The sequence below is a fragment of the Olea europaea genome, chromosome 12, assembly GCF_002742605.1.
Source record: "Olea europaea var. sylvestris chromosome 12, O_europaea_v1, whole genome shotgun sequence".
Lineage (NCBI taxonomy): Eukaryota > Viridiplantae > Streptophyta > Magnoliopsida > Lamiales > Oleaceae > Olea > Olea europaea.
This window is the reverse complement of record NC_036248.1, coordinates 20,861,177-20,885,901: the sequence shown is the minus strand read 5'-3', so window position 1 is coordinate 20,885,901 and position 24,725 is coordinate 20,861,177. Positions and strand designations below refer to the sequence as shown.

At 32.8% G+C, this 24,725-nt stretch overlaps 2 protein-coding genes across 2 annotated transcripts; one reads left to right on the top strand and one right to left on the bottom strand.

Moving 5' to 3' along the window:
• Nucleotides 1-1,405: 1,405 nt before the first annotated feature.
• Nucleotides 1,406-12,428, bottom strand: LOC111406751. The gene is made up of 13 exons (XM_023036129.1): nucleotides 12,344-12,428; nucleotides 6,448-6,575; nucleotides 6,121-6,246; nucleotides 5,759-5,826; nucleotides 5,536-5,648; nucleotides 5,287-5,425; nucleotides 4,612-4,818; nucleotides 3,726-4,386; nucleotides 3,514-3,657; nucleotides 2,372-3,435; nucleotides 2,216-2,300; nucleotides 1,759-2,145; nucleotides 1,406-1,573 (listed from the first exon to the last, which is right to left on the bottom strand). The coding sequence occupies exons 1-13, from the start codon at nucleotides 12,426-12,428 to the stop codon at nucleotides 1,406-1,408; spliced, it is 3,375 nt and encodes a 1,124-aa protein (XP_022891897.1).
• Nucleotides 12,429-18,297: 5,869 nt separating this feature from the next.
• Nucleotides 18,298-21,159, top strand: LOC111406049 (WEB family protein At2g40480-like). The gene is made up of 2 exons (XM_023035232.1): nucleotides 18,298-18,572; nucleotides 19,572-21,159. The coding sequence occupies exons 1-2, from the start codon at nucleotides 18,399-18,401 to the stop codon at nucleotides 20,967-20,969; spliced, it is 1,572 nt and encodes a 523-aa protein (XP_022891000.1). The 5' UTR covers nucleotides 18,298-18,398; the 3' UTR covers nucleotides 20,970-21,159.
• The last annotated feature ends 3,566 nt before the right edge of the window (nucleotides 21,160-24,725 follow it).

The following is a 24,725-nucleotide window of genomic DNA, read 5'->3' as shown; positions in this document are numbered from 1 at the left end:
CACAACACTTGCAGTCGTTCAATGTGTACGGGTCATGTATGATGTCCTAAAGCATGCTTTACTAGTTTGGGAGTGAAACCAATCCCTCGTGACCCAAAACGGCATATGATCGTTTTGAACGTATGGATGACGTTTCTACTCATTTTTTGTTCGTTTTGCCTCATTCATGCCCGTGACCACGCAAAAGTACAGGAGCACAAGTTTAATCTACATTTTTACGTTGAAGTTGGCACATTAGTTCAAACTGTAGTCACCCACTTCATAATTCGACAAGAAACTACACCACTTGACAATCAAGGAAAATATAAGTGGTGAGTGTGGTTTAAATTGTACAACACTTGCGGTCGTTCAATGTGTACGGGTCATGTATGATGTCCTAAAGCATGCTTTACTAGTTTGGGAGTGAAACCGATCCCTCATGACCCAAAACGGCATATGATTGTTTTGAACTTACGGAAGACATTTCTACTCATTTTGTGTTCGTTTTGCCTCATTCATGTCCGTGACCATGCGAAAGTATAGGAGCACAAGTTTAATCTACATTTTTACGTTGAAGTTGGCACATTAGTTCAAACTGTAGTCACCCACTTCATAATTCGACAAGAAACTACACCACTTGACAATCAAGGAAAACGTAAGTGGTGAGTGTGGTTTAAATTGTATAATACTTGCAGTCGTTCAATATGTACGGGTCATGTATGATGTCCTAAAGCATGCTTTACTGGTTTGGGAGTGAAACCAATTCCTCGTGACCCAAAACGGCATATGATGGTTTTGAACGTATGGATGACATTTCTACTCATTTTGTGTTCGTTTTGGCTCATTCATGCCCGTAACCACGTGAAAGTATAGGAGCACAAGTTTAAACTACATTTCAACATTGTGGTTGACACGTGAACATTTTAGCCTTACGAGTGTACGATTGCCATTTTTTTCTAATTCAATGTCCAATTCACTTCAAGTTACATACGATGGGTAATTTTTTGCAATATTTCAACCCGTGCAAGTTATATATGATGTTTCAATATTTGTTTGCAATAAGTGTAGACCCTGTGACCCAAATGACACATTGTCATTTTAAACGTATAACTGCCATTTTTCAAATTGGGTGAATCTGCATGGTTTGTTAACAATAGCCTTTTTTCCATTACATAAGTATACAAGCTGTCATGAAAAACTGCAACTCCATTTCAAACCTGAATGCTTTTATATTTGAATAAAACATCCATACAACAAAAATTATAGCAACATTTCACAGCAAGACTAATCATCATCCATACACTGTTCCCTAATCCATTACAAAAACCAATACCAACTAGACAAAATAACTTCCACGCACATATCAAAAACTTCAACAGCTATACCCTCCAACCACATAGATGTGAAAAATATACAAAATAAGCAATTATGGATCAAAATGCATAGCAAAAATTTCAGCAGCTAGTTTCTTCCTCCAACAATCAATCATATCATCAGATATAAGTTTCACATCTAATCCTGCCAACAAAAGTTCTATAAACTTTATAACGTATATTCCTCTATAAACTTTATAACGTATATTCCGTAATCTCCCCTGCAAAGATATGTGCAATAATAAATATATGTATTATCAAATCAATGAAAATATGAAGAAGGTTAAATATAGTTTGTTTACGCATTGTTTTGCTGTGGAACTTCTGCATGTCGACGCCAAACAAACTGCTTATGTGGATAGTTTTCCCCAAATAAAGAACTTTCCTTCATCATTCTAGGAATCACCTTCACAAGTGGACGCATGACTTTTTCCAGTTTTCCAAAATGTGTGCAACTCTTCATGCTGTCATATACGTATATAGTTCGTTCTGCAAGGTCCACTTTAAGTGCAATCCAGTGCTTCATTTCCACATTGCAAGGAATATACAATGATGTACAAGAATCCCATCGCTTGCTCTTCTCCGGACTTAGACCATATATGTATCTTGTCATATTTGTCAACCATCTAAATGATTGTATTGGCTGTCTTTCTTTCTTATGCAACTCAAAATCTTCTAACCTCTTGGTGCATAAGTTAATAAAAGCACAATCTAAAATTGCACAATTTTGAGCGAACACAGTAGGATGTCTCACCATTCGTGACCTCATCAAGTATAACGCTATGTCAATGTGCTGCAAGTGTACAAAATCATTTAAGAATGAAATGAAGTATGAGCAAAATATGCAATGCTAAAAGACTTACATCACTACTAAGCCATCCAAATTGCTTTTGAATATCTAAAAAAAAGCTTTTTGGCTTCGTGAACAATATCAATTCTGCATGTTCGCTGTGAAAAAATAAATAACATAAGAACATATATTGCAACTTCACAAAAATAAATACTCTAAGAATAGATACCTGTCTGGTACATTAACCAACCAATTCTCTAAGTCATCCGCCTTAGCCGGATCTAGCTCTTGAAATGGGTCAAATGCTTTGACATTGCCAAGCTTCCTCCTCTTTTCGGGATTTGTAAATGGAGATTGAAGAATGAGTGACCTTTTCTTATTTCTCATCTCGCGTCCATTTTGACTCGAGTCAACAGACTCAACTTCAACCACAGTAGGGACGGACTCCACTACACCATGTGATTGAGAATCCATTAGTTTACAAATATCTATCTCTTCCACATGAGTTTGACCATCATTCAACATATTTGTTGTTTGTCTTTTCTCATTTTCCACTTCTTCGAGAATTAGATCCTCATTCACATCAACTGCTTTTTTTGGTTCATTGTCGTCCACTAACAAATTTTTTTCTTCGACAGGAATTGATTCATTTACCAACAAATTATTTGTTTCTTGTCTCTGCTCATTGCCATCTTCATTCTCATCATTTTTCACTTCTATAGGAATTGAATCCTCATTCACATCATGTGTCCCTTCAGTATTCATAAATCCACTATGAGGAGGGGAGTGATATATGTAAGGTGTTGATAGGTTAGAATTCTTAATCCAATGTACCACAGATGATATCTTCTCGTCAATTTGTCTACACAAAGATGTAACACAATCGAACCTTTGATCTATGTAAGAACGCATATCATCCATTCGCCTTTCATTTTTCCTCTCTAACGTCTCTACCATCTGTACTAATTGCATCCTCAATTCTTGAGCGAACTCATCTCTAGATAGATAAAGAGATGGATATGATGTAGACGGCCCATGATGATATGTATGAGTATCTGTAGAAGTAGGTGGCCTATGAAAGGAAGATGGATCCCGAGGAGATGTATAGGCATTAGGAGACTGACAAGCTTGTTGAGGAAAATCAGCATGAATGGACGAATCTGTTCCATTTATATTATCCACAAAGATATCAACTGTTGGATCATCTACTTCATCACTGAATTGATGAATCTCCGTCCAATATGCTTGAGAAGCCTCTTCATGTGTAGGCTTCAGTGTGCAATAAACAACAATCTATATCAAAAATGAGATGTGCACTTAGTTTTCATAAAGTACACAATATATTTTAATATACGTTTAAAATATACTTACATTTGGTTCATCCAGACTTGCACAAATATCCTTGGAGTTGGGCATTTCAGAAGAACTCCATCGACATAACCTAGGGAGGTCAGCCTCCTCTAAATTCTCAGCATATCTTCGACCGATGGATGGTATGGCTTCATAGGCCCAAATCTACATAAGTTTCAAAGTATTACAATCCAAAGAGAATGAATAATAAATTGTAATTTTAAAAGCATTACCTGCAAGGCGAGTGAAAATCCATAAGCTGAATATGGATATTTCTCATTCTTTATCAAGTACGACTTTACCAAGGACCTCCAGTCTCTTGTGAATACATCAATTGTGCGGCCAAAAGCCTTTCTCCCCCAAGGATAACTATTAAAAACCTCTAAGTCATCAACCATTGACAAGTGTTCTAAATTTATGTATGTGTAGCTTTCTTTGGGTAGAAGTACCGTTTCCAAAATATATACAAGCACAATCTTGTACTTGTCTTCCATACACACTTTGCGACTTTCAATAGCGTCCTTCAAATTATACACCGTTATGCCTTTCTTACAGTTTTTAAAGTATTTCTTCACTAATCTATCATTAGTTACAACATGGGGCTCCAACGAAGGGTCTTCACTAGCTCTCAACCCCATTATTAATGAGAACTCGTGTAATGAAAATCGTGTTGGCTTACCACCAATTGAAAACCAGATCTCATATTGTTTTTTGGTCACAATCCTTCTCATTACAAGTTGGTGGACTAGTTGGGCTGAAAAAGGTATATGCTTCATTCGATAAAGTTGTCCGAAACAAGATTCCATCAACATATCTCGATGAACATCATCTAATATCTCCAAAACATAGTCAAGTTTTTGAAGGGAACACTTTTGTGAAGGTCTACCTCTAATTCTATTTTCAACGGGAATCACATACTCATGAGTGTTCCATTTCTACAATAAAAAATTTATAAAATGATCATGTTAATTAATTAATGAACAAATATGAAATATTTATGATAATATGTTAAATAAGCAACAAACAAATATTAAAAATTTACAATATTACTTAGTGTGTTAATGTAGGAAGTGTTGGAATGAATATGGTAGAGTCTAATCTTGTTACTTTCATTAAAACAGCAAGGTGCCATTCCCAGAACTAGATAAACGGCTAGTTAACATTTGACCTAACTCTTCAAGATTATTGGACTCAGTTCTCATTCTACTTAGTACAGTTACGAAAGTAGTGAATATAAAGAAAAAGAGACTCCAAAAATTAAGCATAGGCTTTATTAGATACATGAACATCAGAGAGTTTGCATTATTGTAAATTCCCCTTAGAAACCTATTATTAATTAATGTTCTATAACACTAAGACACTAATCATTGCAAGGAAAAAATCTTTGCTCAAGCATGCAGATAAAAAGCCTTATATGAATAATTCACCAACTAATTACCCCAGACATGAAATGGAACTAAAAGATAGGTTACACCAAGTCAAAGTTAATCCACATAATCTAGACTAGAAAAACACTTTGTACACCATTGCATCTATGTTAAGTATATACCATCAATGATATTAATGGTTGCCAATAATGTTTTTAGTTAACTCGAAACACTTCAGCCATCTTACAATGCAATAATTTTCCATTCAAATTGGGAGATTCATAATTTGTACATTACTATCATAACAAATAGGTAGTCTTTTCAAGACAAAATGACTTGTGTTGTGGTATTTACTTCAACAACTCCTTTGAAAGAGCCAAGTCAAATTATAGTGTATAACATAATAGCCTTAACAATTAATTATTACCAATGTAAAAATGAAAGATCAAAATCACTAATAGACGATAGGATATCATTAAAGAAGAAAAAGCCGTTAAATATTATATTGTTCAATATTGCATCCCAAACACACGCTTTAAATAGACGATAGGCTATCAAGATTCTCCCTAGATTCATCATAAGCTATAAATAGTTTAGCCCTAATATTAGCAAGCAAGATAGATTGTTTAACCATGATACAAATATATTAAAAAAACACTAAAGAGATCAACACGACATCCAAAATTAGAATTATTGCTGAAAGATTCTGATTGAGGTAATAGAATGTGAATCGAAGATCCATTAATCACGATATCAAAACGCAAGCACATTTTAGGACAAGACCTACGACTATAACAACAATTCATCTTAGTTTTACTTGAATCCAAAACATTTAAATTATGAAGTGATTCTCCAATTATAAGTTATGATTTAGATCCTCCTTCCAGTCTAATAAGAACATATTATCAATGACCATCATATTACGAAATAATTTTATCTTGGATGTACCGGGTGAAGTCATCCACATCTAAATATAAAAATATTAAGGTTTTAAGGTTATACTTTACATAGAACCTTGGCATCTTACTTTTTGCTCAAAAATATTGAATTGTGGAATAAATAAATAAAATCACATTATATATTCTGAAGAAGTTTTAATACATAGAGATAGATCCAACTTTCCAAAATATATATATATATATATATTTTCGGTTAAACATTATGATAAAAGACAAGTATTGATTGAATGTGAAGCTGTGCTAATTTATTCTGATGGCTCATACAATGTCCCAGTTGGGCTAATTTATTCCTTCCCAGATACTTGCAAGAATGTAGAATGGTCTATTGTGCAAGGACTTTCAATTGACAAGTATTCTAGGAACAAGTTGGACTTGACTACTAAAGAGCTCACTGAGGAGAAAGATCTGGCATGCTCGTGCCTCTCACACTGATAAATATAGCATAAAGAAATGACTAATTTTGCAATATATCTAATCACCCAACTAAACTTGATTAATGCCATATTCTTCTAAGAATCACATTTCCTCAGTTCATGGTTTCACCATTAAGAATAGCAAATAATGCAAACCAAAATGTATATCCATTTCAAAAACCTAATCAAACCAAAATGAAATGCATTTATACTAACCTTCAGATACGGATCAACCTTCAAAATGCAGTAATCGAAGAAGAGTATTATCATATCGGAAGCATAAATCTGAAGTCCTCCATTCTCATTTCCTCTCAAACTATCGCTGCCGCCGGCACACCACCCGTCTGGAAGGGATGGAAAGATAAATGGTTCATAGTAAAAACAAAATAACAGCTCGTTTCTTACAAGTCGAATGCGAAGATTTCGAAAAATCGGTACGAATTTACTTTTGAAAGATTTTCTTTTCCAGGAAAATGATGTTCCGGGTTCAGGAAAGAAACGACGGTGAAGTACGATAGAAGAGATGAATTTGGGCATAGAAGGGTTTCTACGTTCTTGGGGAAGACAAAGAAAATGAAAAGGGGAAAATTGGTTCTAATGGAACGAGGGTAATTCATGGAGTTTATTAATTTTAATTTAAAATATTTATTTTAATACTTTTACTCTGGTCAAAGGCTAAATTTGCAAAGTGTATTATTAGATGGGCTATTTGACCCAATTTCCACCTTTTCTAAAATGATTACAAATATAGACCCTGTGAAACTAAATAAGGGAGTAAAACTCCCCTTAAATATACTATTACACTGCAAATTCTCTTCCCTTTTCAATTTTTTTCCCCTTGTCCTATCAATTTTTGTTCCTTTCTTTGAAACATATAGATAAATTGAATATGAATATGACAGGATTACTGTTAAAAAATTGCTTCTTAAATGAAAGTTGAACCTACATTTCATGAAAAGCGTATTATTCATAGAAAGAAGCACTTTGATGAAAATGTCAATGATGAAATAAAATATTGCTAAATAATCTCATTGAGTTTATTGTTTCTTATATAATTGATTAAACTCTTTTTTTTTTTCTTTTTTCCTTTTTTTTTCACCTAAGTTAAGGTTTGAACAATTTCAAAAATATGAAAATACTTTTGTGCTTCTATTTGATTTAAAAAAATTACAGAAAATAGATGATGGTTGTTTAAAGTGTTGATGTGATAAAAAATTTAAGCACGACGACACGAGTTATTTTTGAGTTGTAAATTATTAGAAATTGTTTGCTATTAGACATCAGAAATATGATTGAAGTTTCACTATATATAAAAATAATGGACTGTTTTCCAAATATGTGAATTGCTTATTATAATATTAATGACTATATCAATTACAGTTGCATCTATCGGGGAGGAACTTCTTAAAGTTGGAGTTTATAAAATCCTACATTTGATCAACAATGACATAAAAAGTTGAATGAAATTGACCATTTAGTCTTTTAAAATAGATTAATTATAATAGTAGAATTATCAAAAATTCTAGAAGAGTAAATTTAATTTAGACATTTGAAATATTTGGATGATTATATAATGACTTTGAATTTTTTATTTGATAAAAATTACTATATTTTGTTATTTTATATATTTTTGTAAATTTATAGGCCCACATATTTAAAGTAGACCTACGGCTTTCAAAATCTAAAAGCCAGCACTGTAGATAGCCCCAAACCTTTCAAAGTTATGCGGTAAAAATATCTATCCAATTTAGTTGATCAAAAGTCAAATTTGACCATAATCTGGCCAATTTTGAAAAGGCAAAATGCTCTTGTTAGGAGGAATGGAGTTGATGTGGTTCACCAGCTAGGGCAGAGAAGTTTTGTACCATTGATGGGTTAGGGAGTTAGAAGTTGAGGTGGGCGGTGTAGATCAGCACAACTGAGTATTTTCGTCAACTCATTGATTTTTGGATGAACAGTGCGCACATCTATGAAAGGTTTGGGACTATGCTTTTTTTTTTTTTTTAAATGCATGGAAAATTCGATGCAAATTTTCCTTTTTAAATTAATTAAAGGTTGAAAGACCATTTTGCCCTTTTAAGATTGATTAAATTATGGTCAATTGCTAACTTTTGGTCAGCTAACGAATTTACGGATAGAAACCATCAAGAGGTTCTTCCGCTGCACATTTCTGAAAAGTTCAGACTTTGCCATGATTTAAAGGTCTAGATGTATTTGCACTGTTTTGATATGTTTGGAACCTCCACCATAAATTTTCCATTTTTCTAACATCATCCAGTAATTAAACTGATTTTTATGGCTCTTCTTGTTTAGTTCTTAGAATATTGGCTATGGTTAGGTCCACTTACACTAACACTAACACTAACACTGCCACTTCTAATATTTTCATATGATTTTTTATACTCAGTCCTATGAAATGTCTTTACATTTGGCATAAAGCTATTGTAATTGGATAAAGCTACTTTGCCAAAAAGATTTGACAGAAAATTTGAGATAATTGCATGTTGAAGTAGACGATTGAATAGACTAGCTAATTGTGTATTAAACTGTCTAATAATAGAACGTCATTTGAAATTATATCAAGTTTTATGTCAACTTTAATGTTCATGTAGCACGATTGAATGTAATTACCATAGTTTTCATGGAATCCAAATATCAATTGTCTCATTATTCCCCATCCTCTTGATTTACATAGGTAGGCTTTGCAACACTTTGGTATTTAGCTTGTATTGTATGTTCCCAGCGGGCCTTTGCCATCTAATAATTTTTGGGACAGCTTGCCACCTAATGCCATAATAGCTTGCTTTCACTTTTATTGGAGCATAATGCCCCTTTAGTTTGGATTCAAATCAGATTTTTAGTAGATTTGGTAAAAGTTGATGAAATATGTAACTGAAAAGTTGATAAAAATTATAAATTCTATAAAATATTTGATTGAAAATAAGTTCAGAAAAAAATTACCCTAACTCTATTTTTACATATCCAATAGTATTGCAAAACTAATATCTACCATGGTAGAGCCACATGGGAGTTGAGGCTGGCAATTGTCCTGCAACATTTTTTAAAACTTTTCTCGATTTAAACTAGATTTACACAGATTTTTTTTGATATAATCGTAATACACCTATATTTTGTACCTTCAACATTTTTCCACACGTCTTACACGAAAAAATTCTTACTTCGTAAGAGAATGTATACTTACTTACACATGCATGCAAATATTCGACACATATATCCACTCACGCTCACTCAAATGTGAAGAAGATGAGCAAAGAATTTAGAGTCGAAAGTCAGAAGACTTGCACAAGGCTCATGAACTGGCTTTTCCTTGCATCTTTGCTTCTACAAGATCGAAACACTTTAGTGTTCGTTTGGTTAACACGTGATTAAACGGAGCATAAATCATACTAGAAAATTATTATTTACCATAATAATTATTAAGAGTGAAACATATTGTTGTGTTATCACATATTAATAATTATTAAGAGTGAAACATATTGTTGTGTTATCACATATTATTAGTTTAGTACAATTAGCTGAACAAAATTTCCATACAATAAATCATTACAAGCTTTCATCATTAATCATCATAAGAAATTTTGACATGACCCATTAACTACACGGGGACAGATTTAAGGGGGGGACTAGCTGGGCTGTAGTCCCCCCTCACCTGGTCCAATTAAATTTTTTTTAAGGGTGATTTTCCCTTCTTTTTTTTTTTTTTTTTTTTTTTAAAACAGATTTTTAATGAGTAAATTTTTTTTTTCGCGTATTAGCCCGACTTGAAATTCTTTTAGCCCGATCTCGAATTCAAACTTGAATCCGTCCCTGATTACACCAATAATCACAGTTTTTGTCTTGCAATTAAGCACTGTTCTTCTTTACTAGGCCTCCTTTTTCTTGTATTTATAAAGTATAAACACAAAACCGTAAGCCTTGATAATATTCACGGCATGTTTGATATACTGCACTAACCAAGATTAAAAAGGAAAAACATTTGACAAAACTTGTCGCTCGTACTATCTAGTGCTATCAAATTTAACGGACCAAAATGTTGCGTTAATAATTTATGCTTTTCAAAGATAAGAAATTTCATCTACAATTATTAGATTTTTATGGTTTTCAAGTCAATATAAAGACCCAAACTCCAATGAAGAAAGGTGGAGAACTAATTGGAGAACAGGAATTAAATTAGAATAGAAGAAAGGGATGAAAGGTAAAAAAGGATAATAGTGCTTTAGCAGCATCTTTTGAATTTCTTGATACGGTGTTGAGGAAGTAGTAGACTTCAAAGAAATCTTGTTTGCACATTGCACCCTGGAAATGGAACAATGGAGAATTTCGAGTAATTGGTCGACCTCTAAATTGACTACAAGTGAATCTCGAATGAAAGTGGATCCAATATAAGGCCATTTAGTCTTAATCTCTAATAAAAATAAAAAATAAAAATTGATCCTCTTATATTAGTACCTTCTATGTATTCTATAAATTTCTATCTGGACGTGTCCCATCACCCTTTAGGCTTATTTTTGAGCTATATTTTTCAGTTTTCGAGATAGGTTATTGCTATTGTTTTGAAGAAAAGAAAAGTCACTAGTAAACCATGGTGTACAGCTCCCTCACATATTGAGAGGAGGCTCACATGAATAAAATAATTGTGGACCCCCTCATTGTGAGGGGACTGTAAAACTGTACACCAAGCACTTCAGTTTGAAGAACTCAGAATCAACTATGTAATGAATATTTCGAAATAAAAAAATTGTAAACAATGGACTTAAAATAGTTAGCCAAAGATGGCTACTTAAAATAAAACTGATAATTTTGTATCGTTCTCGAAATTTCAATATCGACTCGAATATAGTTCTCTTTGACATCAATTGAAACACGTCTCATTTGAATAGTTAAATATGAAATTATCGAAAATTTTCGGATCGTTACAAGTAACATATAAATATCATATTTTTTAATGAATTTGTTAATTGAGAATTTGGTACTTTAGTTGAATTTGTATATTGTATGTATTGGTATTGATATAGAGTTAATCAGAACTTTTGAGGAATTACAAGTTGCGATTTAAGTAGTGTTTTATGGTATATGTATTGCACATTTTGTGCTTTCGTTGCCTCTTTCTTTGGACAACTTACAAAAATACTCTTAAAATTAGAAATATTTTGAAAAATTATATAAAAAGTTTTTTAAAGTAAAAAATATTGTGTAAAATTAGAAAGTGACATAATGTCACTTTTTTATAAAAATTGTATCATTTAAAAAATAATAATAATAATAAGTGACACAATATCACCTTTAAAAGTTTAATATCACTTTTTTATTAAAAAATCGCATACAATGTCACTTTTATTAAAAAAAAATTATGTTTGTCACTGAAAAAGTGATAAAAATTCAAAAAGACGATAAAAAAAGAAGACAAATTAACACTAAAAATGACAAAAAATAAAAAAGTAACAGAAATTTTTTAAAAAAAAAGTGACGAATTTAAAAATGCAACTTACAAAAATACCCTTAAAATTAAGAATTTTTTGAAAAATCATATGAAAAGTTTTTTAAAGTAAAAAATACCGTGTAAAAAATTAAAAAGTGACATAATGTCACTTTTTTATAAAAATTTTATCGCTTACACAATATCACTTTTAAAAGTTTAGCATCACTTTTTTATTAAAAAATCGATTACAATGTCATTTTTATTAAAAAGTAATGTTTGTCACTAAAAAAAAGTGATAAAATTTTCAAGAAAACGATTAAGAAAAGTGACAAACACTAAAAAAAGTGACAAAATTTCAAAAAAGTAACAGAAAAAATGTGATGAATTTAAAAATGTGACACAAATTAAAAAAAGTTACAAAGATTTAAAAAGATGACAAAATAAAATTAGGAGATTAATCATAATACATAATGCGTGTTTTCAGGTAAAAAATAAAAAATAAAAAATAAAATAAAAAAAATAAAATTAAAAAAAATTAAAAAAAAGAAAAAAATAAAAAAAAAAAAAAAAAAGTGAAGATATTAAGCCCCTATTTGGTAGCAATTTTTCACCCCCTAAAAAATCAATTTTTTTTTACCGTTATTTCACTACTTTAATCATTATTTTTTTTACCTTCAAAATCTTTTTTGGTGACTGCAATTCCACTATACATTGCAGCAGCAACCTTATTCGTGGCCTCTCCATGAACCAAAGTCATCAACGTAGTCTTGACAACGTTCAACAGGGTTGTCAAAGAAGCCGATATTACCCTTACTAATTCTCCAAGCAAATATTTTTTTATTACTGGAATTGGAGAGGGCTTTTCTTCTAAATTGGGGATGCCGAATTACATTTGGTAGGGGGGCGGGGGGTTGAGGCTTTTAGGACGTATTAATTACATGCTAAATGGTTTAATTAGTTTAAAAGACTATTATTCAATTTAGTTAATTTTAATGGTCAATTAGGCCTAATACCCTTTTAAATTCAAATTTGAGGCATATGATAAGCAGTTCAAAGTTAAGTTTGTTATTGGTGATTTGTTTAGGTTAGTGACATGATTTAGTCCTAAGTTTTGTTTTGTTTTGCTCAAGGACGAACAAAGGTTTTAGTTTTGGGGTGTTTGATAAATGCATTTGCATGCACTTAATCGAGCCATATTACTAAGCTTTTGTGTCGTTTTAGTATAGAATTTTACTTAACTTGGATTATGCTTATCTTGTTTCGGTTTTGGACCCATTTCTAAGCAATTGGAAAAGAAAGAAATATCAATTGGTCAATGAATGGAAGTTTGGGGACTAATATGCATTTAAATAAAAGTTGAATGACCAAAATGGAAGTAATTTAACGTAGAGGACCAAGATGGAAGAAAGAATGAAGAAAAGGACCAAAAGAAAAATTTTAGAAGTTTTTATAACTGGGAACCTGCCAAGTTATATAGTCGGCCTGCCCTTAACTTCAATTATAGGGGCTAACTAGTAAGCTTGGGCAATTGTCCCATTTTCCTTAATGAGCACTCGCATCAGGCCAAGTCAACCAAAAAATTCTGTTTCGTTTAGAATTCTATTCCAACAAGGAAATTTCCGTTTGAACTATGATATGAACAATTTATGAGAGACCTTTTGGGACTCTTTAGAGGGATCATAAATACCAACTCTCAAAACATAATTACATGATAGAATTAATTGCAAAAGCAGGTGAAGAACACATCAAGATTGAATTCCAAGAACTTCAAGATTGAATTCAAGAATTTCTAGGTGATGAACAACTTTTATTTCTTTTGCTTTCTTCTTCACAATATGTTAGACTAAACAAATCCAGTGCTAAGATTACGATGAATCTTGTATTATGAATCTTTAATTCTTAGTTTTTGTTTTTGACATTCAAACACATTTTCAATTATTGAATGATTTTCATGGAATTATCTTCTTTACAATTATGTGCACAATGATTGTATGAATATGTGGCTTGCTTTACCCTCAAAAGATGGAAAGTAAGTTGACATGGTGTTAATCATCATAAAGTCCAATAGATGATAGGAATACATCAATATACTTTACGTGATCTTTAAGTATTCATAAATGTTTAATACATTTTTGTATGTTCACATCCGTCGTATAAATATAGTCGGGTTACGTGTAAGAACATGTTTAGTTATACTCAAGAGAGATTGTTAAATAATTTAGGAATATTGATCTTCATAATTGAATCATGTTGTCAAATTGTAAGGTTAGTGTTAAAGAGGATTGATACAAGTAGATTCCAGATCCTAGTGGGCTTGTCATACATTAGAACACATTAACTTGCATTCAACACAATTTGCATTTAGCTTAGTTACTTACTCATAATTGCATAAGTAGATTATTTTGGTTATAATTTCATCATAAACAAACACATCACATTACTATTATTTCAGTTAAAATTGCACTAAATCAATCTCAAGGTATGATACTTGGACTCAATTTCACTTTGTTACTTATTAATGAACAGTACAATTGTGATGATTTTAATTCGAAAGATATTTTCATAAATAATTTTTTGAGCACTTATGACCCTCTATACCAATCCTTTCTCAATCAACCCTCACTAACACTTTCCAACTTCTGCCACCATCATGGAAAACCAACCATCTCCCAATCCGTAGTGTGATGTTAAGATCTACATGGTGTTGAGAGATCTGCAACATCTTTGAATGCTATTGAGCATTGATTATCTATGTCAAAATTAGAATTTAAGTCTAGGTAGTGCAATATGTGTGTCTATAAGGTGAAATTTGCAATTCTTGTACATTTGTGTATGGGTTGTTTGTTAAGTTGTTGATGCGGATGGTGGTGGCAGTGTAGGAGTGATGGTGGCGAAGTGTGTGTTTGTGCAATGCAATATGTAATTCCTATGCATATGTGTATAGGATGTGTGTTGGATTGTTGGTGCATATGGTGATGGTGTAGTAACTGTGGTGGCGCTGCATCTATGGAGGTACAATATGTAATTTCCTATACGTCTGTGATGAGATGTGTGCTAGGTTGTTGGTATAGGTGTTGACAACGTGATAGTGGTAGTGATGATGCTAAATATATGGTTTGTGTGTGTCTGTGTGGTTGGTTGAAGGGTAAATGTGGTGGTGACGCTGGTGATGTGTGTGGAGGTGGAGTTGTGAGTGAATTTGTGGATGTGGTGGTTATTGGTGTAGGTGGTGGTGAGTTATGGATCTAAGATGGTGATGACATTTTAGATGATGCTGGCAATAGTGGAGTTGGATGGGGGAGATGAAGGGTGATTTCTAACCATTTAATTAAATAATTGTAATTAGTTAATTTGAATGTTTGTGATCAAGAAATAAGTTATGATAAATTAATTTGATATTTTTGACTGATAAATAGTTGTGATTTTGATAATTTGTGATGGATAAATAAATTGTAACTTATAAAAATGCGTAATCTGTGACCAAATTTATAATTGTTACCCACATTTTACGTCATTATGTAATTTGTGACTAGTACATAATTATAACCATAAATTATATGTTAATGTGACATTAGCCAATTTGATTGACTAATTAATTAATACTACCTGATTTTGGAATAATTTCACAAATTTGTCAAGTTCAAAAGTGTGTTTTAAAAGGTTGGTAGTTATATATTTTTCCCTACTATTATATATTCTACATTTTTTTTAACAATCGCCCATCTCTTACATAATAATCATTTTTTTCCTCTTCGTACGTTACTTAAATAGTATTAAATTCCAAAAAATGGAAAAAGCTAGTCCGACCCCGCCACGACATTGGTCGATTCTTGGACTCATTCAGTTTTCAGATTTAGAAGATGGTCCAACCGAATTCTAAACCATATTTTTAATATGGCTGGTTTAAAACCTTAACATGCCTGATTTTAGATGAGTTGGTTCATATCGATCCATCCATTTTGACATCTCTAAATCAAATAATCTTATTTCCTCCACATGAATTTCCTATTGTGTAGGTGGGTTGGGGGCTGGGGAATTAAATAACGGACAAACTGCAAAAAGTTACTAGAACAACATACAATACAAAAATTAGAGCGTGTTTGATTCTCATTAATTGGGGGAAAATGAGTTTTAAATAGTATTTTTAGGAGAACATGTAGAATATTTTGTTGTGTGAGTGTGTGTTTGAAAATAATCATGTAGTAAATCATTAAATAAATTAACGGTGTCAAATATGCACTTAGACATATTTGAAGGGTGACAAGAAGTCAAAATTGAAATTGGTCAACTTGCATAACCTGTAATACCATTTGAAGGGTCAAAACAAGTCAATATTGAAATTGCTGAACCTGCATCGATTCTATAGACAAGTAGAAAAGATTTTCAGTTTCATTTATGTATTATTCAATTTAAAAAGTTCGACTTTGTAACTTCCATGCCAATTACAATGGTTTAAGTTTAGTTTGTTTTATTCTAAATATGTTAAGAGTAAATCTTAAAAGTTTCATTCAGTACTCATAACTAAATCAATTTTTAAATGGATCGTGCTACACAATCATAAGGATTGATATAAGAGACAACCGAACACACACACATGGGGGGTCAGCATTTTAATATTCACGGGGGACCCACACACAATGTGAGAGTCGATTAATCGAGCTGTCATCAAAATTCAGGTAAAGTGGCTTTTTCCCGTTCAATTTATTGAATTTATACATTATCTTGATTAGCAGCAGTGCTCCTGCAATCACGCAAAAGGTTTCGGGCACCAAATGCTTGCCCTTTTATGTTAACCAAAGTGATTTTGATGGTCCTTTTATGTGCTTTTTCTTTAGTCAAATCTTCTTGGTGTATTAATGAGCAATTTTGCCTTTTTAGCACGATTTCTACCAACTATCTTAGAGAGGAAAGTTATAGAAGAGGGCCCGCCAAGGCTTTTTGCATCCAAATACGACATGGGATTCTGATATTTCTTCATTAGCCGAATAATTAAAAAACGATGAATTTTAACCATGTATGATTTGATTCGTGTTGCTTTGGAATGATTAAAAACAGTTCTATCTTTAAAGTTGTTTTGATTGAATTGTGTCGAGCCTAAAATCTAAATTCGTGATCATGAAATTCAAGAATGAAATAAGTAAAAAATGACATCAAATCACAAAGTAGAAGGTCAAAATCTCTAAAAAGAAAAACGAATATATCCATGAAAGTTTGGCTAAAACAAGTTATTTAGCCTCTATTTGGTTCTCGTTTCTTAAAACTCTATTTTTAACCATATAGTTTTATGGGATTTACAAATTTTTTTAACTTTTCAATCATATATTTAACTAGCTTTCATAGAAATTTGCAAATAATCTATTTTATCCCAACTAAATAAGGGCTAATATCATTGACTCTAGGGGTAGGCGCGAGTCGGTTCGATTTGACTCTAGGGGTGGGCGCGAGTCGGTTCGGTTCGGTTCTAAAGAGAATCGAACCGAACCAAAATTTTCAGGTATTTAGTAAATGGAACCGTCGGGTCCAAATATAATTATGGAATTATTCGGGTTCGATTCGGTTCAGTTCGGTTTCGTTCGATTCTGTACTATAATTAAATTTTTTAACATTTATAACAACATTATATAAATACAACTAATAACACATTCAATGGTTTTGAAATGTCAGAGACTCGTAGACTACCTTGTTCAAATGATCGCTACGGTCAAAATTTCGGTTGGCGGAGGTCATAGTTTCGATCGGAGGTCACAGCGTCAGTCGACGATTGTATAGGTTTTGGAATGTCAGCGAGGCTGTGAGAATCGAGATAGCGTTATGCACTTTAATGTAGGTATTTGGAGTTATTTAGTAGGTTCTTATTCGGTTCTTGGTCTATAACCGAGAACCGAACCGAACCATACACATCGGTTCTCAATTCAGATACCCGTTCGGGTATTTAATTTGACAAGAACCGTCGGGTTCGAATTCGAGTTCGGTTCGAGAGATTTACTCAGTCCTAATTGACTCTGGAATCTAATATGTTGATCCAATTATTAATGTTGAAATTAATTATGCATTTAGTTATAATGCAATTCTTATATGAGTGAATTCGAGAAAAAATTGTATTTTAATAGCTCCTTCTTGTGAATAAATTTTTAAAATTGTTTAAGTAAAGTCAATTATTTATTTTTGAACCAAGCATGTAAAGATGCTTACAAAATCCATTCAAAGCAAAATACACAAGTACTCAAAAATCTTCTCGTAACCTCAAAATATTGAGGTACTCTAAATATTCAAAAGAAAATCTCTTTATTTATTGATGGACATAGTTGGTCTTAATTCATTTTTAGTAACAAATCGATCGATAATTGATTTTCTACCAATGTCCTGCACCAAGCCTTTTACAAGCCGGTCTATCCAGAGCCTCGATCATCCGACTTTATTTACACTAAGCATGTTACAAGCTGGTATATCCCGAGCGTCGATTATTCGACCCTATTTACACTAGCTCACACAGTAGTTGCACTAACTCACACACACCAGTTAAACCGTGTGTTGAGAAAGTAAAAGAATTTACCTTTCCTTTTACTTGGTCCCCGTCCGACATAAATAACCATCATGATTCATTACTGTGTCACCTTATTCCTTTATTAATTTTTCAATATTCATCCTCCCAATGGTGCTTGCCTATATATTTTGCAGTTAGTAATCTACATTCCTCACGCACAAAAACCTTACAGCTTTCCCAGTTATGGCCGAAACCGAAACCACAAAATCAGCCATTACAGAAACCAAAAAAATGGTCAACCCGAGAGTGGAAATCGACACGTCGCCGCCGTTCGAGTCAGTTAAGGAGGCGGTAGACCGGTTTGGCGGCAGCGGTCCTTGGATTCCCCGTCAGTTTCTTCATTTAGCTGCTGATCACGTGAGTTCTTGCTGCCCCCAATATTTCCATTATTTTCACTTCACTTTACTTTGGATGCAAACGTATTGCAAGTTTTCTGTGACTCTGTTTTTAGTTGGGCATTATCATTTCTAATAAAACCAAAAAAAAAAAAAAAAAATTGTATTTACTGTTAATTTGTTTTGCCATTTGATTGATGGTTTGTGTTCTAAATTTTAGCAAGAATTTCCTACTGTTGCTTTGTAGCTATCAGCGTACTTACAAAACAAGACAAGCGATGAGATTGCCTAACTGAGGCCTATAGGATACACACAGTAATTATATATGGTGGTGGGCTCAAATATATTCAATTTCTAGTTTCTTACATTTGGCATAGTCACGCAACAGTTTAATCATGGCAGTCGGGCAGCCATTGATCAAAGGTGTGTGTTGAATTACTTAATCTAAAAACTTAAGATGTGGGCTCTGGTATTACAGTAGTAAACATAGGATTCTGCCATTCTTGGATTTTTTTTTCAACTTTAAAATTTTCATTTATTAAATGGAAGTTTTGCTTTATTTATAGATTCTAAAGTACCCTATGAAGGGAAAGGTATCTTATTGACTCGATTCTTGTAGCATCTTCAGTTGCGTCTATAGCCATAGCTAGCAGTTCCTCAGCAGTCACCGATTCCTTAAGTTTGTTCTTTTTCAGCCATTTTCCTCTTTCGTATCTTTTAATTTTATTCTCTTTCTCGCCATTTTACTTTTTCATTGTTTCGTTGGGTCGGCTTGAGGGGGGAGTGGAAATGCCTCACCTCCTCTAAAAAGTATCAGAAAGTCTTATTATTATTCCAGATAAAACAAGAGGGTTTCTCCATTCTAATTTGTCCTGCCACTAGCAATTTTTGTTACAATGCACGAAACTACAAAGTGTAAGATCCATCAACTTGTGGTAATGCTCCACAATTCAGACGTTTGATGATTTGCAATTGGTCTATATCATTCATTTTGAAATTGCTTGATATTCATCGACTGCAGCCTTATAATGAAGTCTTTAATGTGGAGAAAATGGAGGGTCATGCAGTCCAATTGGAAAGGGATTTAATCATGAAAGAGCAGGAAACACTTAGCGTTTTAAAAGAACTGGAAGCGGCTAAAAGATATGTTGAATACTTAAAAGTGAACCTGATGCAAGAAGTGCCTTCATTCTGTGCAACTCCTGACATAAATTTGGAAAGGGAAATCACTGTTTCAAATGAGGAATCAGCTGAACGGTTGAGCTTGTGCCCGGTTCCATCCCCTGGTTTGATTTTCACTGAGTTGAATCAAGCTAAATCAAGCCTTAGTAAGACTTCTGTAGATCTTAATGTAATTCGAGCCTCTGTTGAGTCTCTGAACAAAAAATTGAGAAAAGAAGGAATTTTGCTTGAAATGAGAACAAAGCCACAAGTACCAAATTCTGAAGGAGCCTTGTCTAATATAGTTGAGAAGGTAGAAACTAAAGGGGGCTTGCAGAGTTCTACGAATATCTCCAAGGAACTAAATTTAGTGAATTTTGAGGATGAGCAGTTTAAGAAGATGACAGAAGCTTCAAGATACGAGGTCATGAAGGCAATGGCGGAGATTGAACGGACAAAGAACAGTATTAAAATGGCCGAAATGAGGTTGAATGCAGCAAAAAAGATGGAAGAAGCAGCTAAAGCAGTGGAAGCTATTTCTCTGGCTGAAAAAACCTCTCTGTTGAATGGTGAGAATTCATCAGACGTTTTACTGCATAAGCCTAATGAAATAACTCTGTCATTTGAAGAGTACCAATCTCTTACTCGAAAAGCACAACAAGGTGAAGAGCTGTGGAAAACAAAATTTATAGATACCAGTGCCATGCATCAAACCAATGAAGAACGTCATGCGGAAGCAGTTATGCTGGAGAACTTTGAGGAAATAACCAAAGAAAACAAACAAACCAAAGATGATTTTCGCAGCAAAGAAGAAACTCGTAGAATAGAAGTCCACGGGGATAGGTTTTCTCAAACGCGATTGGAGAATGATGGAGAGCAGAATCACTCGGCTAAATTCAAATTTAAAAATTCTCGCTCCTCTCTTGGCCGCAGTAATCCACCTGATCTCAATACAAATGATTCGGTTCCTGGTTTTAGATCTACAACTTCAATAGGAGACATAATGAGTAGGAAATTGATTCTACAAGATGATTTCATGGTGGGAAATCATGTGGAGAACCGAACTGAAAGGCAACATATTTCGTTGAGCCAAATGCTGCGCAAACAGAGTCGACTTATTTTGCATCCTACAAAACCAGCAGCAGATGGGGGTAATGTTGAGAAGCAATTCTTTATGCAGAAGAAGAAATTTGGATTTATTCAAGTTCCACTGCCAAAACAGGGCAAGAAGAAATCACAGCCTATGAATATGAGGTGATAATAAGAGTTAATTTGAAGTTGAAACTAAAATTTCCTGTTGCATTTTCTATCATTGGTTGTGTTTTAGATTTGCTTATGATTTCATACAGTTGTATGGCATGATGATTGTTTGTATAATACTGTTTAATGGCCTGTCGCCACTTCATTTCTTTCTAGATAATGGAAAACTAAAGTTTGTTTCGGATAAATTTAGGTCGGCTATGTGAATCTTCTTACCACTCCATTTTCTTGGGTCATTTATTAAAAATCAATAAACAAAATATAGAGAAAAGAAAATAGGTTAGGTTTTCTCGATTAATTGCATAATGAAAATACAAGAAAAATAAGTTTACATAGTCATGCTACCAGATAAAAATTAATATATTTCATCTCTCCTCAAACTCGTGACGCTGTTGCAAGAAGCATCATGAGTTTTCCAAATAAATTAGGAAATCGCATGGTGAAATGTGACTGTAAATAAGTCAACAATCTGTATGGGGGAAGGAGCAAAAGTTAATGTGAGAGTTCAAAGCTGATTATAATGCCGAGTGACATGATAATCAATTTCATTATGTTTGGTCCTCTCATGAAATATTGAATTACGCAAAATCTGAATAACACTCTTATTGTTATAAATACAATGGAGTAGGTCGACAAAGAGATACACCCATATCTACAAGCAACAAATGTAACCAAACTATCACACATGTTGTAGGAGTCATTGCATGATACTCTTATTTTGTGGAAAATTTAGAAAAGCCAGTGGTAGACTTATGATATGTAAGATCACAAGTCCAATCAACATCAAAATATGCTAGTAACTTTAGAGATAAAGTAAAAGACTCTGAAATTGAGTACGCGAAAATATCCCAAAATGCAATGAACAACAACCTAATGAATTATAGCAGGTGAGGTAACAAACTGATTAACTATATGAACATATGCAATACATAGATGAGAGATAGTGAGATGAACAAGATACTAACAACAGTACGATATAAATTAGGATTCGAAAATGGAGAACTATCAAAAGGAGAATATCGAGTATTAAGCTCAAGAGGTGCATCAGTAGTCTTATTATCAGTCAGACGAGTACTCTCAAATATATTAGCTATATACTTAGAAAGAAGATAACCTCTTGGAGAGGATGCAACTTCAATATCTAAAAAGTGACGAAATGAACTTAAATCTTTCGTTGTTAAACAACGAGCTAACTCTGTCTTTAGTGCTACAATCCCATCAACATCATTACAAGTAATAGTTATGTTGTCAACATATAAAGAGAACAAAACATGACCGATGGTACATCTGTGAAATAAAAATGAATCGTGGTGGCTAAGAAGGAGATCAAGTGATGTATTCATGGTAGAAAACTTCTCAAATCAAGCATGAGGTGCCTGTTTGAGATAGTAGAGGGCTTCAACTTCACCAGATTTATGAGAAAAACTAGGATAGAGAATCATTTAGATTTCTTCCTGTATATCGCCATTCTAGAAGGCATTTTTTCCATCATCTGAAATGTGTTCCATTGACGAACAGAGGAAACTACAGAAAATGTCCGAATCATAGTCATTTTTGCAGCAAGTATAGAAGTATCATCATAATCCATAACATACTTGAAAGTATCCTTTACCAACTAATTGGGCTATATATATTTCGACATATTTGTCTAATTTTATTTTTATTTTTTTTATAAACCCAGCAAGAATCAATTGCTGATTTTCCTGGCGATAGAGATACTAAGTCCCAAGTGTGTGTCTGATGCAAAATAATAAGTTTCTTAGCCAAAGCTTTCTGTCAAAGTGGGTCACAAATTGTCTCTTTATGGTACAAGACTTAGAAAAGATGATAAATAGAAGCTAAAAGGGAAAAGAAAGAGCTAGAATAACAAGAGTAATCAAAATCTAATAATTTATAGGACTTACGAGTACGCCTAAGGTAACGAGGAGGAGGAGGATCAACAATCTCGAGAAGTCATTGGCAACCATAAGAGGAAAGGGAAGAGCTAGTGTACTGAGAACTAAAGTACCAGTATCTGTAGAACTATCAATGGGAACCTCGTAAGGATCATGATCTAAAGTAAAGGAGATGAGTTGGAACAAGGGGTAGGATAATATCAGTATCAAGAGGGAATGGAGAATGTGAATAAAATCAGATTTAGTCATATTATGAAACTAGTAGGAATAGAAAGTAAAGATATATGTTTAAGAAACACAATATGATGAGAGAAATACAGTTTTTGACTAATTAAAACAAAAATATCACGTTTGTCCTACACCATAACCCAAAAGACAAAATAGCAGATCTAGTGGATAATATACCATGCTCGACATGAGGTCGAATTACAAAATAGTCAGAACCAAATACTCCCAAGGAAGAATAATCAGGAACATATCTATACAAACCTCAAAAGGAGACAAACTTGAATTTTGTGATATTAAAATCCTATTAATCAAATGAGCAGCAGTAAAAATTGCTTCTTCCTAGAATTCACTAGGAATAAAACCAAAGAGACGAAACAGGAGTCTCAACAAGATATCTATGGTTTCTTGCGACAACACCATTCTATTCGAAAATGTTTGTACAAGCAATTTAGTGAATAAATCCATCACAAAGTAAGCAAATCTGAAAAATCGTTAGTAGTATACTCTCTACTTAGTTAACATAGAAAAACATTTTATGATAATCGATTGTTAAGTTTTCACAAGTGCTCGAAATGCACTAAAAATACTTGTGAAGTTAGAACAACGTTTAATAAGAAAACCCAATAGCATAAAAATGTAATAATCAATGAAGGAAATAAAATATCGTGAACCCCCGTTAATGGTCATGTGAAAGGGCCCCCATACATTAAAATGAACAAGATCAAATGTTCCAAATGCTCCCATCAGGGGCGGATCTAGTATGTGGCCAGCTAGGGCGTCTAGTACGTGGGCCGCCCTAGCTGGATTTGTCGGGGAGAATTTTTTTTTGTTGGTAATAAATAAAAATTTTATGTTATATAATTGGTAGTTTATTTTATTTTCAAATCTCTTTTCTGCTTAGTTGGTTAGAGCTTCTTTTTATATATTGTGAGTCTTGGGTTCGATTCCTTCCCCTCCATTTCATTGTGTAAAATTTTTATTTTTACAATATTTACCAAAATTAATTACCTAAGGAAATGATTCAAACCTATAACTTCTAGAATTAGGATGATTGGAAGCTTAATCATTATGGTAATGGTTGAATTTTGAATCTAAATTTAACAAAATAATATATTTTAAGACTTTACAAAAGGTTTTTTTTTTTTTTTTGGTTTTTTTCTTTTTAAATATTTTATGCTTTAATAATTTATAAGATATGACTTATGAGTATTGAGTTTTAATTTATATGTTATTTGAGAATTTGTCTATTGTGAATTGTGATATAAAAAATTAATTTGAGTATCGTGAAATGTGAATATTTGATTCATGAAAATTAAAAATGAGAAATTGGGGAATTTATAATTTGTGATGAATAGGTGTTGAGAATTGAAAATTGAAACTTTAATTATATTTTAAAATTACTTTTAATTACGTTTAATCTTTGATTAACGTTCAATTCTCATACTAATTATGGAATGATTTTTTCAACTGAATTTTAATCTAGTTTTTGTAGTGGTGTATCTAATCTCTCAACTACTTTTAGCCGGGCAAACGATTTGTTAAGTATTGATAACACAGAAGTGTTATGTATTATGTAATTTACATTATTTCGGATTGTATGGAAATATAATATGATATAAATATATGATTTT

Coding starts and splice junctions, on each gene's coding strand:
- LOC111406751 (XM_023036129.1), bottom strand. CDS start 12,428: ATGACTTTGGTTCATGGAGAGGCCACGAATAAGGTTGCTGCTGCAATG. Junction 6,576..12,343: donor CACCAAAAAAGATTTTGAAG/GTAAAAAAAATA, acceptor CATCCCTTCCAG/ACGGGTGGTGTGCCGGCGGC. Junction 3,436..3,513: donor CAAGTCTGGATGAACCAAAT/GTAAGTATATTT, acceptor TTTTTGATATAG/ATTGTTGTTTATTGCACACT.
- LOC111406049 (XM_023035232.1), top strand. CDS start 18,399: ATGGCCGAAACCGAAACCACAAAATCAGCCATTACAGAAACCAAAAAA. Junction 18,573..19,571: donor TTCATTTAGCTGCTGATCAC/GTGAGTTCTTGC, acceptor CATCGACTGCAG/CCTTATAATGAAGTCTTTAA.